The sequence below is a fragment of the Anneissia japonica genome, unplaced genomic scaffold (assembly GCF_011630105.1).
Source record: "Anneissia japonica isolate Jap-2015-1 unplaced genomic scaffold, ASM1163010v1 scaffold211_len1577895_cov191, whole genome shotgun sequence".
In the NCBI taxonomy this organism is placed as follows: domain Eukaryota; kingdom Metazoa; phylum Echinodermata; class Crinoidea; order Comatulida; family Comatulidae; genus Anneissia; species Anneissia japonica.
Window position 1 is genome coordinate 492,487 of NW_022711099.1, and position 21,329 is coordinate 513,815.

Here is a 21,329-nt window from a genome sequence, read left to right on the forward strand (position 1 = left end):
GCGTACATATTAAAAATCTGAATGTAAAACAGTGGTCAAGGACTATTGGAAGTGTTCCGTTGTCAGTGGTCTTTGCGCTCGTGATATATTTGCGTATGTGTTCAAAATCGAAATTGATTTGAAGTAGTGAATGCGTTCTACGTTCTTGTTACGTTCTAAAACGCAAGCTCCCTATTATAGGGAAGGCCTACAATGTCTATCATTAGCAATACATATTCAAGGCTAGGAGGTCCACTTTACATTATGACAGCTTCATACACAAAGAAAAATATCCGGTTTGGTTACTGAAAGATATGATAAATCCGTCAAGTGCGCATTCAGTATGGATTTTTATTTATGATGTCAGTGAATTTTGAAACCAGTTATTGAAAGATGATAAAATATTTGCCATTGCTAAGCTGGCATTATTGGGAATGTTGTCAATGCTTATGAAATTCCATGTACTAAACCCAACAGAAATTGAGTGTCAATAGATTTTATAAGCCAAATACATAAAGTAATTTTTGAATATTATTATTAGCATTAATGAATGGTAATTTCTGCTGGCAGTTTAGTTTTAGTAACTAATTATTCTGAGTTTATTTCATTTTCCATTTCTGTGAAAAGGGAAAAAAAAATCGTTACCACTAGTTACTAGTAATTTTATTCTTTGTTTACTACTACATTGTATGAACTACTATGTTGTATGAAGAAGATATGAAATCTCCTCTCACTACTACAAAACGATCTAAGTAGCCATAATCTAAAGCATGAAAACTTAAAGATCTTCAACAAAATACAACTTGCTGCAAATATTAAGCAATGTTGGGCCCAGAGTTGTTTTTTTTTTAATTTTCAAAATAGAAATTTGTTTATTTTATTTTCTTTTATATTATTGTGTGCAACAAATTGAATTATTTTCTTTGCCTCTAGTATTGTTGAATAGCAGTATATTTATATATTTCTGGAAAACAAGTGATTAATGATATTAAATAGTAATATGAAGAAGAAAAAGACATGCTTTCTGCATATTTATCATATTTAATAGAAACGTATTATTAATAAACAAATTGTGTTTGTCACCTTTCATAGTTCCATAATAATTATGGGATTACTAAATAGCAGGCAATCATATCCATCTCTCTGGCCTTTACCTGACTGTAGCTTCAGCAGACCACAATGTGGTCAGCTCTTAGTGTGTAGAAAGATCTACTAACCTCTGAGCAGCAGTCGATGTCCTCTTCATGACCTCTTGTCTACTGAAGCATCAGTAAACATTGGAACATGTTATGCTTTCTCTCATTAACAAAAGAACTACTCAATGCCATCATCACTTTTAAATGTGTTGTCCTAACAAACTATCAATTAACTGTTAAATCACTACTTAGCTGTGGTAAAAAAATTTCATTAATTTCACAAAACACCTTTACATACTGTAGTACTCATTATATGTATTGGCTGACATATCTCAAGAGTTGAAACTCTGGTCAAGGTAGAAAGAAGCTAATCTATACATTTCCAACACTGTTCTGCTTCCATTATATAAAACAGTTGTTTTTTTAAAGATGGAATAAATAACAAAATTGATGCTTGTTCTTATACTAAAAAAAACTGAAGTTGACTATTTAGCATGTGATATTTCCTATGATTATTCATTAAAAATACTGATTTGTTAAATTGATATTGCTTTCATCTTAAAACATGATATGATTCAGGATGTGACATAGTTTGATTTATGAATATTCATTATTAATCATAAATATTCATTGAGTTATTGGGTATATTAAGCAAAATCAAATTCTGCCATGATTTAATTATCCAATAATCAGACTTTAATATTTTTTAGGACATTCCAGATATGTATAGCAATGGATTTGATTTAATGAACGGAATGTGTGAATTTACCTTCAGTAAAGCGTACAGTATATCAACATCTCTCCTTGTTGCGGGAAAGTCCTGTTCAAAGTTTAAATTTTAAGAGTAAAAGTAAAACTTGATACAGTAAATATATGTAGTTTGGCATTGAATCAGTACCCAGGAGTATTTACATGAAGATATTACTAGAAATTTTCAAATAATAGATTTCTAACTACAGTTTGTCAAAGTACAGTATGTTTCTTCCATGTTGAGGCTAAATGTCAAAAGAAAAACAAATTGGAATCTTCGGCTAAGTAGCTCAATTCTTCATGATTTTCTTCTAGTAGAAGGTTAAGAAGAACTATACAAGAATATAAAATTTTTGTTTTTGAAGTAACCTGAATCATTATAGTATAATTTCAATTTGAGAATTTAAAGTCTACCTTTCATGGTGAATGCTACACATATGAGAGAAAAAGAAATGCCTTGCTCTTTCATCAACTAACTCCACCTTTTCTGAATTTCCTTTTTTTTAATACCTTTTTTTTTCAAATACCCTTTCTTCTTTTCTCTATTCGGTGGCCTACTTCAGATCAAATTATCCATGAACCCTTTGTATAAACTCATTAGTTTTGAAATATCTTACTTGACCTCAAACCTAGTTATACATTGACATCCAGTTTATGTCTTTCTTTAAGAGATTTTATGTCTGTTTAGTTTATTGTTAGGGTATTTGGTGGTTTCGTATTGCTTCCCGTTTAAAGGGCTTACCTGCAATAGACTTTTAGATGTTATGGAACATGAATGTGTTTTTGTCATTAAAAATAAAATTGTTCTTATGGTATAAATATTTCAAGTAGTGTTTTAGTGTTGCTATTTTAAGAAGTAGGATTTTTATATTGACACTTTATTTATAGAAGATTGAAATTTTTCCATGAAAAATAGACAACCCACTCACATTTACACCTACATACATGCGGTCTGACACAGTATACTAAGTGATTAAGAATGCACCGATGTGTGCTACTTGTAAACATCCTAGCATAGGAACATGCTTCAAAACATATCCAACACATAAAACACACCCTAAAGCAAAACAAATTATTTTATCGATTATTTCTGATTCCTTCCACAAAACATTTTTTATCACAAAGCATCTCACTGATTAAACCGTATTCCTGAACACTTCCCACACAATCTGTAGGAACAACCGAGAACATATCCCACACATAGAATAACATTCTAAAGCATACCCACACACAGTGAAGAAGATAAATCATAAATTAAATGCAAAAAAACAAGATTGCATTCTTGTCCCTATTACTATACATGGTATTCTAGAGAAATATAGGGACACTATACTGAAATTTACTGACTTAAAGAGCAGCAGATGATGATGATAAAAACATACGCAAAAAGACGTCTTGCTCACAGGAACACGTCTTTCCGCACCTAATAAACATTAAAGGCATGTTGACATTAAAAAAAATCTGCATGTATGTTTTTAAATAATCTTTATGGGGAAGGGAGAACCCTAAGGATATGCATTTTGATGTTATTTATAGTCTAATAAAATTTCAAATTGTAAAGACAGAATCCTCTACTCCAGTATATTAAAAGGGATTAAAGGGTTATTTATGAATAATGAGGGAATGCTGGTTTAGCTATCACTATCATATGGCGATTATATCTGTAAGTGCATGAATAGAGAACTAGGTTTAAGATCATATGCGGTTAGTGCTCCTAATAACTTCAAGGCAGTGTTCTGGACGTGTAGACAGTGCCTTGGGGAGCTAAAAGAATTCTATTGCTTGCAATATGCACGTTACAAAGAACTCGGATCTAGGGAAAAATAGAGATCGTGTTAGGACGGAGAGTGTGCTTTAACCACATCCTGCTGATGCATGTTGGGAACAAGGTTGCACATCAGGTCATCTAAGGACAAATGGATGAAATTATGCGACTTCCTTCACACGAATACACGTAGCCAAAAATCATGACAAATGCAACAATTTTAAGTAATAATAATGTTAATATTAATATTAATAATATTTTTCAGTAAACATAAGGTAAGTAGTTGTACTGTCTGAAACACATTGTGAAACGACAAATCAACTTTGTTCTAAATCTGAATTAAACGTTTCAAAATTTTATATATCAAAAAGAAGTTTAATTTTAAAAACAGCTAAGAAGTATGATGCACATATATTGTCATGTAAATTAGACTTACGAAATTAATATAAATTGTGTTAGTTGTGAACTCTTTAACAGTATATTAGAGCACCTGATTCTGATATTGGAGCACCTGATTCTCATAAGTACTGCCCTGTTCAGACTATAAAATTTTGTGTGGCAAAAAAATGTTATATGTCCATATATAGTCATGATATGCCTATATGAGGTCATGATGTGGTGTCACCATGACCATATTTAGGCATGTCATATGTTTTTGTCAAATAAAATTTGATAGTCTGGACAGGCCTTTAGATGGACAAAGATAAGGTAAAACATCTTCATATTATTTGCCTTGACCTATTTCCTCATGTTTTTTGGTTTTTTTTTAGTTGTGTTAAATGCGCTAATCAAGTGAGTTATTAAGTTTCAGTAAATAAAAAAAGATAATTGATTAATCTGTAGACGAGTCATAATTCAATACAAATTAGGTTTTTTCCTTACCTCTTTCTTTTACAATGTTTCCAATTATTTATTAAGATCCATTTGGACCTGGAATTCATTTTATTTTATTTCCATTTTAATGTTTTGTTTCGTTTCATTTATTTTATCATACGATAATCAATCATAATCAAATTACAAAAAAATTTAAAATTCTAGTTGAAATTAACAAAATTGTAAATGATACATGGTTATCATGTGAATGGTGGTCATAATAAGTTTTAAGAAAGCTTGAACGCTGTCTTTATCCAGTGATAGCTCTAGGATACCTTCTTGGAGGGGAAAGCCATCTGACAAAGGATGTGTCACTTTTAGATCAGAGGGCCCCAGTCCCGGTGACCTTTGTCCGAGGAAAATGCCTTGACACTCATAGAAACCAGGAACTGAACTAAGCTTTTTTTTCGCTAATCTGAGTGGCTTCCAGGGCCGCCGAGAGCAGCCACGGGCCCCTGGGCATCTTCACTGCTGGGCCCATTGGTTGGGGGCCTGGGGCCGCCTAGGGGATGGAGGAAAAGATTCCTTTTGCCCTCTGCCATCCCCCGGAAGCTTCGGCCTTTTAAAGGACTAATTTGATCGATTATAGAGTGCCTGATTTCACCAGGTCATAAAAAAAAAGTATAGAAACATGAAAAGTAAATGCTATCCTTTCATTCGAACGTGCTGAAAAGATGCATAGCAGGTATCAAAGTTTACAGTGGCGGATCTAGGAATTTGAAATAATTCCCAGAGAAGGACTTTTACAGATGGACGGTCTATCTACCTCAGCCAAACAATGGTTGGGGCTGAGGTAAGAAAATTTATGATTATAGCACTTTCTAAATGGATGGGGGGAGACTGGGGGCCGGCCCGGCCCCACCTAAATCCGCCCCTGGCACCTCTGGGCGGCAGGAAATGGCACTCTTAGACTTAAATTTGAGTAGAATTTCCTTTTTTCCCCCTCAAATTTTGTTAAATTTTGAAAGATTTAGGGGGTGGGGGCCGGGCCTCTCCTTAAACCTGCTACTGGTTTAATATATTAATTCAGTATTTACTTGGCAATCAAATCGCTATCAGGTCTATTCGTATTCTCTACCTTGCATGTATATTGACGATATCCAGGGTCCAAGCCTTTTATAACTGTTAATTAATAACGTAAAGAATTTACTATTAGATACAATGTAAACATAAGTAAGTAGTAGAAATCATGAAAAGGAATTAGAAGCGATTAATTACCAGCTTTCATCGATAACAGTCAGCTTTATTTATAATTTTCATTTGAAAAACACATAGATGGCTGGGTGAATGTATAAGTTTAATAATTTTATTTATTTTATTTTATTATCTTTTACCTAGTTATCTCGGGCCCCGGGGCAGTTGCCTCGGTTTCTCCGGCCTCTCAGCGCCACTGGTGGCTTCATAGCTAATTATACATGGACAATTAAACATAGAATATGTATAATTTTTGGTTGTGGCTGACTAGATTTTTCACTTAATATTGTAACACAACATACAGTAATTTCAATATTGAGAAATTTATGAAAAGTTACTTTTTTTCTTGAAGAAAAATAGGATTTATGATTAATATTAAATATGGTTTGAATCACTTATCTATAGTCTCAAGTTTTATTTATGTTGCACAAGTGGTTAGCGTGACAAATTTAATTTTTGCATACTTGTATAAATCTTGACACTTCACATGTGTAAAGACCAACATGGCTACATGTTCTAGGTCATGATTTCCTGGAAATCTCAGAGGTCAAATATGGTAGAACATAAGGCGGGTGTGTAGGGTGTCTTGTGTAAAATTCCCATCAATATCCTCTTAACATTCAATCAATCAATCAATCATTCTGTTTGACCCACTGCTGTGTGAAGTCCTCATCCAACATTTATTTTATCTGTTCATTGCTGCTCTTGCCAAGTTTGTTGTTCCCATGTATGTGGTGATATGTTGTAATAAGTAAAGAAATTCATCTTTTCCTGTCCATTGCCACTCTTGTTGTTCCTAGTTTATCGTGATGTCATCTTTCCATCTTAACCTTACTATAACATAAATACTTACTTAAAAAGCCTACATTTGCATTAATAAATTATGCATTTTTTCCTTTAATTTTTTTCTATTTTTGTAAAGTGAATTTATTTTTTTGGAAATATATTTTTTGTGTGAAGAGCTAATAAACAATAGACTTACACACTCTTTAATTATTTGCATAAATTACATAATTAATAAAAAATAGTACTATAATAAAAATATTAAAAATTTAGAAACTGTCAATTACATATATCTAGATTTTTTGGAAATCATGCTATTTGCTGCATCCTAACAATTTATGATTTAATGATACTACTATAAAAAAAAAGGAATATTAATATAAATTTATGTAAAGTTCATTAAGGCTTTTAGCAAAATGCGCTTAAGTTCAAACTATTATTATTATATTATTATTATTATTATTATTATTATTGTTATTATTAATAATATTCAAGATCAAAGTATTATTATTATTATTATTGTTTATTATTATTATTATTATTATTATTATTATTACTGCTGCTGCTTCTGCTGTTAATTATATGAATCCTGTTCTGCATTTAAAGAACTATAGTAGAGGAACTGTACACTAGGCCTAACACACTGGCATAGGCAAGCCATTCAGTAGGATGTTTATGTAAAGTTCAAATTCAGACAGTGTTTATAAATTATAAAACATTTACAACTTCATCCTAGTGAACTTTGGTGTTATAGTGTTACGGACTAAAAGGTTAACAGGAACATATTGGTAATTGGCCAATAACAAAGGTTGATGCCAGCTAAAAATCAGAAGATAGTCGCTAGTTAATTTTATGAATTTTTGTGTTGGAGAATTTTCCAGGAAGCGATAACGATGATATGGATAATGAATATAATTATCACTGATACCTGTGGACATCATTAACGCTCTCCTAAGTGGAATAGGAAGACTTTAATTAATTGTGGTTGAAGGCTTCAATCACTGAACCCTATTAAAGTAAGTTGAATAAATAAGTAAGATTTAAACTCTAAATTGTATTTTCTTTAGTTTTAAGTTCTTTCAATTGTTTAGCTTTAAGTTGTTGTTTTCCTCTTTGTTCATAATAGTTTAAGTTTGACTGCGCCACTTTCTTGTGTGCTGCCACTGTTACAAAAATGTAATGTCGAATAAATATTATTATACTACACAAGCACAGTACTATAGCATTTTCATTGTGTAGAAAGAAGCATATTATAAATATTTAAAGTATATACTTTTAACATATTTCATATTATAATTGCAAATCTCCTTCATTACATTTGGGATGTAAGACTGCAATTAATATAGGTCTATTGTAAAAATCAGATCTACTGTATTTAATAATCAATTTGGCAATTGTATATCAGTCTTAAATAAATGCACTAAATAGGGATTTATAACACATTTTTCCTAGGGATGCAAGGCACTGGGGATGTTTTTATTACCCCTGGTCATTGGATCCATTATTTGGCAAACCAGTACAAAGTACAGCCTCCCCCACTCCTTGGGAGTATTCCTGTGCTTGCAATTTATTTTTAGATACAGACTAATACATTTATGCCACATCATCCTACCAGGTACTGTACCCATTGGTACTTTTGGGTGGAAAGAGACAAATGTAGATAAACTGCCTGCTCAAAGACACAAGCGAAATTCACAGCGAAGGTTCGCACCTCAAGGTTGAGAGAATGAAACACAACCGCTGCGCCATATCGCTTCCACAATTTTAAACACACATATATACATGAATTAGTATCAGTAAGCTTAGGAGTATAGCAAAGGTGTTCAGAGTATATAGACATAGCTTGGTAGGTAGGATGTTTGTCTTTCAATACCAGATTTCTATGTTAAAAATCATACATGTCTGTGGTTTCTTTCCTCTACCTTTTTGTCCACTAATCCTGTATTGTGACTTTTTTGTTTATAAAGCATGACAGTTTGTTTGATCTGACAGTAATTGGCAACTCATTCTCACCATAGAATGAGAATAAACACTAATGCTTGTTATAATCTCTTTACTATGCATGCCATGGCGTATTGGGTTGTAATTTCCCATCTTTATGGGTTTTTTTCCATTCACAAGTCATTCAACTCTTGTGATAGAGTACAGTTTTTGCCAGGCCATGCATTTACTGTATCATGTTGTCTTCTGGTCACACCATATAATGTATCACATATCTTTATAGTAATGTTATTGGGTTTAATACATGTACAAGAATTCACTTGAGAACAATACTTTAAATTAATGTTTTTTGTTTGTCATCTATTAGTAGTTATTGTCTATTAGTTTTAGGGATGTGTATTTGTTTAGCGTATGTAAGCCTATTTATTGTTTATTTACAGTAGAACACCTATTGGGGAACCTTCAGGCAAAAAAGTGTTACTTTAATAGGGATGTCCCCTGAATAGAGTTTGCAGCATTGTTAAAAGATATACATTTCTTTGACTTGCATCCAAATGTGTTTCCGTGATCATGCAGAAAACCAATTTAATTCAGTTGATTTACTACGAAAAATAATCTTATGTTAGTCAACCAATTTTCATTACATCATTTAACTTACTAAAATGGACATGTTAATTGATTAATCAACTTAAGTTCTTACTGAAATAATCCTTAACTTTTTTGGTTATACAGGAAAATCCTTATATTTTGTCTATTTTAATTACTTAAAGTCATATACAGTATTATAATTTATTTAAATCAAGTCATCAGCAGGTAAATGAAAATCAACTTGATTCAGTTGATTTTGTAAGGTCATCGAAAGTCTGGAAAATGTTCAGTCCAAAACTGATCCTTCTGGAATACCATGAGTCATTTCCAAAAAAAAGGAAGGAATATGGTCGAAAAACACTCACTTATAATATAATCAGTATATGAATGTAGATGACCCTACAGATACAATAATGCTTTTAGTTTGGAAATTAACTAGTTGTGGTTAATCGTATCAAACCCAGTCCACTGTGGATCACACAAAAGTATTTAATTTAACTTACAGTATTAAAGTAATTTACTTTCCAAATGGAAAAGTTCAGCAAAAAAGAAATTACTGACGCCAATCTGGCCGAATATTAAACCAATGTAAAGAATTACTGTGCAAAACATTTCTCCCTCTGCTGCTTAACCCACTTACATAACATATTGTCGCAGACAATTTCAGACAATATTCTAAAGACATATTTCTATGAAGTCAGTTGGAAATTTTGTAGAAAGAATAATACTGAAATAATATTGCCATAATAACACATTTCTCTGATGTCAATTGGAAATGTATTCGATATTCTTGGAAATGTATTTCATATTCTTGGAAATGTATTTCATATTCTTTGAAATGTATTTCATATTCTTGGAAATGTATTTCATATTCTTGGAAATGTATTTCATATTCTTGGAATGAAATGCAAAACAAAAGTACACTGATGGGGAGTGACATAAATAAAAGACTTAAAACAATAAATCCTAACAAAAAAGTTTTTATTTTTTTATTTTATTTATGTCACAAAATGTACGAGAATCTGGCTAACTCGCATCAGTAAAAATCCTCTCTTGATCGTTCGTGGTTGGGGATACATATGGAATGAATCATTTGTAGTGCTTCTTTTATTTGCTTTCAATGTGTCTACTTGGTAAAAGTGAGACAGTAGTAGCTGTTTCCCATGGAACATCTTGGATTTGCCATCTGAAGACGGAAGCACAGGGGTCCCAAGTCTCCCACCAATCGCGGGATCTCCCAGAAATCAGGACGCACTCCCACAAACAAGAAAGAATCTCAATAAAAATTACCAATCTTCCACCAATTCATAATATTTGCATGTTTTTACTACTTTATTATCAATTGTCTCACAGAAACCAGTGCCGATGGATTTAACTGTGTGCACCAAAATATAAGTACTGAAATGTGTTAAAAAGGTCATCTAACCGGATCTCCCGGAAGTGACTTCTTCGAACAATTGACCCCTGAGATTAGTTCATTAGTTTTTACAGGATACAAGGTTCTATTCACTAAAAGTAATACTTAAAATAATAATTTACATTTAACTAGTAGTTAGAAATACATTCAACCATATTCTTGGAAATGAAATTAAAAAAAATATTTGTAAGTTAACAAATAATAATGAAATAATAAATGATAGTTAAAATTTAAGTAATCAAAATATGCAAAACAAAAATCTGATAATAAACAAGACTTAAAAAAAATAATCCTATCAATGATGAAGTTGTTTCCTTTCATAGCATAAACTAATAACTCTTTTTGTATATGCCTACACATAACTCATGTGTTTGAAAGACAACTGTAGTTTATTATTTCTACAGGAGGCAAGGTTGCACTCAGTAGGCGTAGTACTTAATGAATTTTACATTTTAGCTATACGGTGAGGGGAAATATGTGGGAAGAAAATCAGAAAACATTGGATAGTCAAAGCAAAGAATTAAAAAAATAATTTTTGCATGATTTTTGTATGTTGGGCATATAAGACGACCCCCATGTTTCACTGTCAAAATTCCTACTTTGCTGCTTGTTATGGTCTTGCTACTGGCAAGCTGAAAATGGAGCCAAATGTAAGGCTAATCTTCCAAATATGTAATACCATTTTATGGGCTTTTATATGTTCATCAAAATTTTATTTCCCCACATTTAAAATCATTCAGATCATACTAACGGTTGGTAGCTTTGTTTCAGTAGTAAATTTGCATGTTATGGTGGATAAGCACATAAAACGAACAAGTTTTAAAAATAAAAAAATTGTATGCATTGTGCATATAAAGACGACCTGTTTTTCAATAGTAATTTGCTATTTTATGCCTTGTTTATATGCGAAAATATACGGTGTAATACTGTACTGAGAATCTTCTGCATTTAATATATGGACACGCTACCTGGCGTGGGTACCACAATAAGATAGTTTTAGGGTACTGTACCTACAGAATTCAAAATTATGACGCTTTACATAATTTTCCTCATTTTAAAGCTACGTTCACCTCAAGCCCGGATTCCGGAGAAAAAATTGTGAAAAATGGGTTCAGTGGTAAAGAATAGGACCGTTCACATCAAATTCGTACGATTTTCAATCTGTACTCCGGATCTATACTAATGGATCTGAGAGCCATTTGTATCCTGAAATCGTACGTTGTTTTTTCTTGGACCAATCAGCAACAAGCTTGGTTGGTTCGAACCAATCGAACGCACGCATACTTAACCCGAACAACCGTGTTCAGTGCGCGATGTGAACGCAGCGTTAAAAAAAATGTAGCAACTCACAATTTGTTGTCCGGGCTCCGGACCGGATCCGGGCTTGATGTGAATGTAGCTTAATAGTGATAATAATGTACCTTAATACATAAATTGTACTTTGAAGGCTGATAATTATGTATAACAATTAGCTTTAGAGTATCTATTAGGAGTCTGCTTTAGTGATCTCTATACCTAAAGATAGTCGTAGGGGTGTAACTAGGGTTTTTGTTGCCAGGGGCTAGAATGGAAATAACGTCCCTTTAATTATTTAGAAAATAACTTAGAAAATACACAAACACTATGGTTCAGTAGACAATATACACAACCAATGGTTGACCATTATTATTTTGTAAGGTTGTGTCAGTTCATGGCTGATCAGTTAAATGTTAATATTAGGTCATAACCAACTAGAAATATTGTATGCAGTTTGACAAAAGGGTTACAGACAGCATTTTATCATCTGAGTAGTAGAATTAGTATTTGAGTACAGTACAATACATTTAGTGAATGAGTAATTGTTTGACCATTTTGTTAAGTGGCCAGATACAATGCTATGGACATGGAATGGAAAAAAGGTAGGGGTTGTAGTAGATTTATCCAACTTCCATAGTTCCTTAGGTATTAATAGCCTACCTCGGGTACAAGCCCACACCCTACTTATGCCCAATTTTATGTACCAGCCTTCACTCAGGGAAAAGTCCAAGGTTTGACTTTTACAAATATTAGAAAAATTAGGCATAATGGGTGTGTTTCTACTGATAAACACAAAATAATCAAACCGCTTTTTAACAGACAGCCTGCTCGCGTTGCAACTACATTTTTGATTTTTCGAAAATCTGTTTTTGTGACGGAAATTACATACGTCACCATTTTGTTTATACAACACGTTGTTTTCCTATAACTGTATAGGATAGTATCTTTCTCATTCCTGTCGTGATGACGAGGAGTAAGATACGGTGTGGGGCGAGAATATCCCCCCACAAAATAATTACAAAACGAATTTGTCGCTCCACATGTTTGTTGACGTTTTTAGCTTGTAGGCCTAGAACATGAACGGATTTTCAAATTTTTTTGAAAGTTGGCACCTAATACGATCTAGTCTTTGCAGTGATTGTCCTGGAGGTCACATTTCACCTGATAATCACTTTTTTGTGTTGCAGCTAAAAGGTGCACAGCCAAAATTGGTTATTTGCCGTTTAAACTGCGAGAATAAAAGCGATTTTTCGAAAAGCGATATTTAATTGATTATTTCTTTTCAGTAGAAACAGGACCATAGTGCCAAAAAATGCCATATGATTCAAAAGGGGATTCCATGCAGGTATAGGCCCACACCCAAAATTGGCCCAATTGTGCTCTGGTGGCCTTATAACATGGAATTACAGTTTATCTTTACTTTTTCTAATGTGCTGAATTGCTGACCTATGACAGCTGGTTTGGCTCATAACTTCTCTCTAATGATTTCAGACTGCTAGCGGAAGTACCATTACGTTCCGGATTAACCTTGTTAATTTTATTTCATCTCATATATAGATAGAATAGCCTCAACTATTGACTTTTGACAAACATTTTCTGTAAAAACCTTGCTGAATTTTGAATAAGTTGACAAAGGCATTATATTTTTGCATATATTTGAAAGTTAAAATGGTGTTCAACAACAGGCTTGCTCCGTCGAATTCTCCTTCAACTGTAGTACATCATTCATGTAAGTTTCAGTTGTGTACATTGCATTATATTGATCCTTTGATGAGACTTTTTTTGGTTCTGTTTGGCGTGACCTTAGGCATGCAATCACCCTGAAAGGTGATGAGAAAGATAAGATTATGTGGTTGATGTGATAGATTGAATTAAAAGTACTGAACCAGTAAAGTAGGATGCAGTGAAGAAGAATATGCACTATGCTGGTTCACACATTATCTTTGTGGACAAATACAAATTAGAGGGTACACTACATAGTATAATATATGTAGATGTTAATAATAATTATTACCTGTAGGTTAAATACATGGTAAATGAGCAAATTGTGAACTATGCCTAGTTGTTGTGGTTGATTGAGCAATTTGCAATATCAGCAAGTATGAGAAAGTTGTAGTTTATGAATGAGCAAATGGTAGAATTTAAGCAGATTGTAGTTTGGTAGTATGAGCCAGTTGTAGATAAGAACGAGCAGATTATAGCTTATTAAGATATGAGCAAGTTGCAATCTAGGAAAGGTTTTGAATGTTCTACCCAATTATGAGTTACAGTGCATCAGATAATGTAATAGTTTCTTGAAAAATGAGTACTGTAATATCTAGAAATACAGTATGGAAACCAGAATAGACTCGGTACTAGTAAATTTGCAATATACTTCAAGTATACTTTAATTTCAATTTAGTATAATAATTAAGAGATTAGAATAACCCAATTGATCTAGTGTAACATCACAAATACAAATTAGAGAGTACACTCATATAGTAAAATGTGAATATAATAATTTAATGGAAAATGAGCAAATGGTTGCCTTTATTACATATTATTGTTGTTGAATGAGCAAGTTGTATGTAAAGTGGTAAAAGTTAAAGTACATCAGCAACTTATGAAATGAAAGTACTGCAAGTTGCATTAACAGCAAGTTGAAGTATGAGAAAGTTACAGTTTGTGCATTGAGCAAGTTGTAGAATGAGCAGAGTATAGTATGGTAGTACAGAATGTGCAAGTTTTGAAGGTAAGAATGACCAAGTTACAGTAACAGAAAGTTATAGTATGGATCTGGTTACATTATAATATGTAACTGAACTTATAATAAGTTGAGTAGTGGAATGAGAAAGTATAACACAAATGAGCAATTTACTGTAGCAGGAGATACTGTAAGTTTTTTGCAGGTACAGTGGGTAAGAATGAGCAATTTTTAGTAAAATTCACAAGTTGCAATATGAGCAAGTTGTAATATGGTAGTATGAACAGGTTTCTGTTGTAGTAAGCAAATTACAATATGAGAAAGTTGCACTAAATTAATGAGCTGGTATAACTTACAGAGCATGAGCAAGTTACTGTAAATGGTAGTAAGCAAGTTATGATATGAGCAAATTATATAGGATTAAAGATTCAATGAATTTATTCCTGCTTGAGCTGTCAAGGACTTTTATCTATACAACATAAATAAGTTATAGTTAATTATTAAGTATTCAATTATTAATTAACATGGACGTTTTCTTGAAATAGCAGTTCAAAAGTTAACATGAAAACATTTAGAGCTGCTTTAATGCCTTTAGAGTGATTTTGGTGGGAGCATGAGCCAGATGGCAAGGAAGATTTGGGTACAGCTAGAAAGCTGATTGACCAGAGGTTTAAAGGAACATTATTATGAAAAACAGTAATGGCAAGAATAATGTAATGTTGTGTAGTGAAGTAGAGCATGAGGAGCAGTGGCGAGAGAAGTTTGATTGAAGAGGTGATCTGAATTTCTAATGAAGGGTAGTCAATATGTGCTATATGTATATTTTAACCTTCAACAAATGAAGGATGGAGAATTCCTATCAAGACTTTGAATGGTGTAATAAAGATACTATAAAAGTGGTGTGTTAGTAATATGGTATTACAGTATGAGTCCAGGTATGATCATGTTGCCAATATGAGCAATTTATATTATGACAATATGAGCAAGACTTGGCTAAAGTTAAAGTATGAGTAAGTTCAAATCTGAGAGATTTATAACCATGTTTGTGAACTTTCAAGCAGTGCCTAGAGTTACAGTTAATAGAAAATTTAATAGTTTCTTATAAACAAGTACTATAACTATAAATATGAGAACCAGAATAAATTCAGTACCAGCAAAATTACAATAGATTTCAAGTAAACTTCAACTTCAATATTATTTTGTTAATATTAATTATTAAGAGAGCAGAATAACCTAGTTAAATCTAGTGGTAACAACTTTTTGTACATTGAACTATGAAGATTGTTGTAGACCTGGTTGTAAGTTAGTTGGCTTGGTGTGTAAAAGAGTGGTTAAGGTGTACCATCTTTCCGAAGAGACGTATAATTAGGTCGTGTAAGATAACCATTGTGCATGTTAATGATTGTAGTACACTCTGGGAAAGAATAATGAATTGTCTATCTGTGAACTGCCCAATTTACTCACCTGTGCGGTTCTGCAATGTGGCTCTAGTAGGAAGGCCCAGCTTAAATTTTTCACTTATGTTATCAACTAGCATCATACAGTAGGACAAATGAGTTGCGTATTTATTCAAATAAATGCTCTTTTAATTAACGTCCCCCTCAAATAAACACCTTTTCTAGAGCTTCAATTGGAATAAACACCTCCCTCAAATAAATACCCTCTGAGGTAAACAAATATAATGGAAGCAAGATCATTCTGAACACTCTATTAATGTTCTACTCCTGACAGCTACCACCTGTTGTAATCAAAAAATTTTTTATGTTCACACAATAACACATTTTGGCGGTGATGTTTTGTTCCACATTTACAGCGAAATTTAAAAGGCATTTATTTGAGTATACGTATCCACTTTACAGCAAAAAAATAAATACCTCCCTCAAATAAACACCTCCCTCGAATACACGCCCCCTCAAATACCCTCTTTGCCAATAAACACACGGAGGTGTTTATTCTAGTAAATATGGTACTTCACTGTTACTTTTGCTTATTTGGATAATTTGTTATGTGGAATAGTGCAAGAAACCATTTAAATATCTCCTCAGAAATTCATTGCCATCAATATATTTTATTAAATGAACACCTACAGTATTTAAATAAGTGAATGATGTGCTAAGAATAAACCAAGAAGCTACTAAATATGATCTAAGCTAGTTCTGTTGAGGTTTTTTGCGTATATTCACCTTTTCCAGGAATGGTAATGTTTATCACATCATTATAGGCTATGTGTTTACTGCAATGTACCCTTTAGGTTAATAATGCATGATACATTAAAAGTCAATGGCCTGTAACTATAGATGATATATATTTGGGTTAATATAGGCTGAATCATGACAGCTTATTAACGTTGTAACGCAAGCTTTACTGTCGTTTATTCATCATGACACTTATTGCATTAAAGATTACTGTTTTTAATAATATGTATTTATTTATTTTCAAAATTTTCATTATTTTTATCATTTAATATTTCTATAACATTTATTAAATATTATGCTACTATAATAGTTAATATATATTTCATAATTTAGAGTATTTAGTATCTGTATTAACTATATTTAATAATGTATTTGTGTACAAAAGAGTCAAAGTAGAATCCATATTGCAGAATATTTATTAATAATTAAATTATTAGTACTTTCATGTGTATTCACTAATATATATGTGGTAATTTAATTATATATTTAAATATTCAAATTATTATTCAAAAGCAACAAAAATCTCAAGCATCCAATCTGCATGACTCAACTCATTGGTGAATTATTAGGTCATAAGTATGACCTAATAATGCCACTAAAAGTATTCTTCATTTATATTTACAGTATATTTTTAATTATAATGAATTGCATGCAGTATATTATAATATCAGAATGAATAAGTTATTTTTCAATACATATATTTAAATAATTAATAAGTAATAATTTTTTTTTTCAGACTTGTATGTATTTATATTTATATTTCATTTATGTGTAATCTAATTTGTTTTTGATAATTCCATATTAGAATCCAAATTACTTGTATGATCATTAAGTGATAGGCCTAAAATTTTGTGTTTATTAATGTGGTGTTTAATGTTTTATTGTATTTGTTTATATTGGAAACTTAAAAGTGTTTTAACCTTAGTTGCATTTTGAGTATTTTATACCAATTAAATAAAAAAAAGTAAATAAATATTCCTATTTATGCAAAATTTCAACCATCCCATATCCCTTTTATATGCATCTTGTTCTATTAAAATTGGCATTATATAAATATGCATGAGTATGCACGTATACACGTATGAGTGTCATTTGGCAGCTCAAAATGTCACATGGAATGTATGCGTCATCTGTACTGTACTGTTAAAGATCAGTACAGATGGATTTGAAGGTACTGTATATTCTTCCTGTTATCAGATTTTATATAGCAAGAAGTACTGTATGCTGTAATATCGATGAAAGCCATAGTATTTAAATTTGAGAAAAAGTGTAAATTTTGTCAAAATAACACACGGTCAAACAAAAATTATACAGGTTTCCCTCCAATAACCACTCTGTCTGCCAGTGTTTGAAAAAACAGTATCAGCCACCACCAGATATTTTAGCGAATTTTAACACTTTTCCAAAGCTTGTTTAGAGTGTGTAGGTGATCAGATTGACATGTACTGAATACTACAAAACTACAAACATCTTAGCTCTACAATCGTACCAAATACTTTATTCTAATTACAATCTATGACCCGTAACAGTAAAATGAAAATGACTCGCTTTTGTAGATTTACGTAACTTCGCACAATGAAGCTGAGATAATCGCAATTTCGTGAAATTTACGTCACTACCGCTATGTTCAATGTAAACAAAGAAATAGTGAGTTACTTAGGGTCCAGACTGAATATAATGTTCAAATTGTTAGAATTTGTCAGTAATTACCCCATCTATCAGATTCCATAGAAAAACCTGAAACACAGAGAACTGGTGGTTAAGCGTTTAAGAAACAACACATTAAAAATTCTCTATTTTGAAATTGACTTTTAAATGAGGAATCCCATGTTGAAATCACCAATCTGTGCTGGCATTTTTGTAAGAATCAATTTAAATTAATCTGTGAATTTAATTTAAATAGAATCTTGGAGAAAAAAAGAAATCAGACAAATGTCAATGTGGATACTCATGCAAATTTTCAAAAAAACTGTTAACACCTTTCATATGAAAAAATTATACTAGTAGTTGTTCAGAATTTAGAATTCAGTCTGATGAAGTATTTTGATGGGCGTCTGTGCTGAGTTTGTACATTCTTACATCAATTCTAGACATTTCAGAGTTTTCATGATTTGTGTATAGTATTTTTTTAAATTAAAAAATATGTTGCTGAGAGTTATATTGATTCATAAGATTTATTTTTCTAGTTGGTTTTATTTGAATAATTTATTTATGCAATGGAATTCACTACTTTTCTAAAATCTGTGTAGTTGTGTTATTTTTTATAGGTGCGGCAATTGCATAAATTCTTACTACTAAAGCAATTTCTATCCCTATACTTCCGAATTCCCTTTAAACCATTCAATCAAAGTGATGTTGTAGAGAATTATGTTAAATAAAATTATATGTAGATTAATAATTTAATTCACATTAATTGATTTCATCTCATGAAACATTGTTAAAAAGTTGTTTTATGCAATACCTCATAATACTTAGTGCAAGGGGAGAGTTCATTTTATATAGTGCCTACACCAGTTTTCACGAATGCTCCCTTTATATTTTTTATATATATTTTACCCTTCTGTAAGTGACAAATTTGCTGTTTGTTGGGTATCAAAATGTAATAAAAATAAATAAAATACAGTTTATATTATTATGCAAGCATAATCTGTACTAAAATTTAAACTGAAAAATGTATTTTAAACATCCTTGTACATTATCATTTTTTACATTTTCATATTTATTTTTTAATAATTTCTGAATTAATAGTGTACAGTATAAATTGCTTTACAGAATGAATGACAATACTAATTGGCTGGAATTAATTAAATTACTTAATTGTACATATTAGTCACGTGTGAAAGATTTCTGGTTATATTTATTATACAGAAAAAAATTAACGTTAAGTGAAATTTTGTAATTTATTTTTGAACCCACCTATTTTGTTTCCAAATATTATTTGCTAAACTGCTCTCTGTTGCACAATATTTGCTGTAATAATAGACAAAGTATAAAATAAGATATAAAAATATGCGATATGATGTACTGTATTGAAATTTCCTCACCTCATTTTTCTTGAGTGCAATGTATGTTGACATTGCATGAAATGCGAACATTCAGTTTCCGTTATTGAGCAATAAAGTTCTTTATATCTTATCTTAGAAAACCAGCTGGAAAGTAAATTTCTCTTTTGATTGCATCATATGAATGTTTTCATCTCTATACTGTAATTCATAGCTTAATCATTTTAATATATTGCTTATAATACAGTAGGCATAAGGTTTTGCATATGGTATCATCCCCATTGTTAGTATAGAGTTAGTTAACATGCCTGGCAACAGAAATCCTTGCAATTCACATAAAACATTCGTCCTACATTCGTTGTGGATCACATCTGTCTCTTATACACATCTAGATGTGTATAAGAGACAGCATCTTAGCTCTACAATGGTACCAAATACTTTATTCTAATTACAATCTGTGACCCGTAACAGTAAAATGAAAATGACTCACTTTTGTAGATTTACGCAATTTCACACAATGAAGCTGAGATAATCGCGATTTCGTGAAAGTTACGTCACTATCGCTATGCTCAATGTAAACAAAGAAATAGTGAATTACTTAGGGTCCAGACTGAATATAATGTTCAAATTGTTAGAATTTGTCAGTAATTACCCCATCTATCGGATTCCATAAAAAAACCTGAAACACAGAGAACTGGTGGTTAAGCGTTTAAGAAACAACACATTAAAAATTCTCTATTTTGAAATTGACTTTTAAATGAGGAATCCCATGTTGAAATCACCAATCTGTGCTGGCATTTTGTCATTTGTAAAATGAAGAAATTTAATTATTGTTAACATATGAATTGATTATGAAGTGTATTACTAGTGTTTAGGTTTTTGACTCAAATGATTCCCAATGTTACTATAATAATGTTACTATCTTACCACACTATTTGAAAATAAAATAGTATTACTGTACTATACGTTAATGTATATCATTATATCCTTTATTCATCTTTAAAATATAAAATGATACAAGGATAAAATATAAAAAATATATAATTTAAAAAAAATAAACAAATAAGGCTCTAGGTTACAGATATGATATATATATATATATATAATAATATATATATATATATATATATAATATCTATAGATATAATATATATATAGATATGTATGATAGTAAATAGTTCAACAATGGTTTATTTCCAATAAAAATATTTGATAATTGGAATAAGTTACATTTTTAAATCATACGTTAAAAAAATTAAATGTACCATGATGTGTTATTGACTGATAGATCAATACAGGTAATGTGATAAATATAATTATATTTTAATCTTGGTTAATTACAATGAAATAATAGTTAGTATATCTTTTATCAATTATATAATAATGTGATTTTAATAGATGGAAGTATGATTATCATTTTGATGTTAGAAAACCAGATTGTCTGGAACCATGATACCATTAACATATTGTAAATTGTATTCAGGTCGATTATTACATGCAATGAGTGTATCTCATTTATGAATCTCATTAGCATTTTCCAAGGATTTGTTTGATTAAATTGCATTAGCATTTTTCTTCATTTTCTCTGTAATGGTTATATTAGGTTTAAATGATAGTTAAGTATGCTAAACACTGTTATTTTACACTTTATAACCTGTTCTTATTTAATGTGAAAATTGACTACATGTCACACAATGATTTTATATAAACATCCCTCTTAATATAAT

General features: G+C 31.3%; 1 protein-coding gene across 5 annotated transcripts in view; it reads left to right on the forward strand.

Moving 5' to 3' along the window:
• LOC117107295 (retinoic acid receptor alpha-like) overlaps positions 1 to 21,329 on the forward strand; it is a 103,758-nt gene that overhangs the window by 54,437 nt on the left and 27,992 nt on the right. The window contains exon 1 of one of the 5 annotated variants that reach the window (XM_033248925.1): positions 13,333 to 13,451. The exons of 3 other annotated variants lie outside the window; for them this stretch is intronic. In XM_033248925.1, coding sequence (XP_033104816.1) covers positions 13,391 to 13,451 — 61 coding nt within the window. In that variant the 5' untranslated portion in view covers positions 13,333 to 13,390. Of the gene's footprint in view, positions 1 to 13,332; positions 13,452 to 21,329 lie in introns of those variants that run through there. One more of the 5 variants, XM_033248929.1, reaches the window with a different exon arrangement.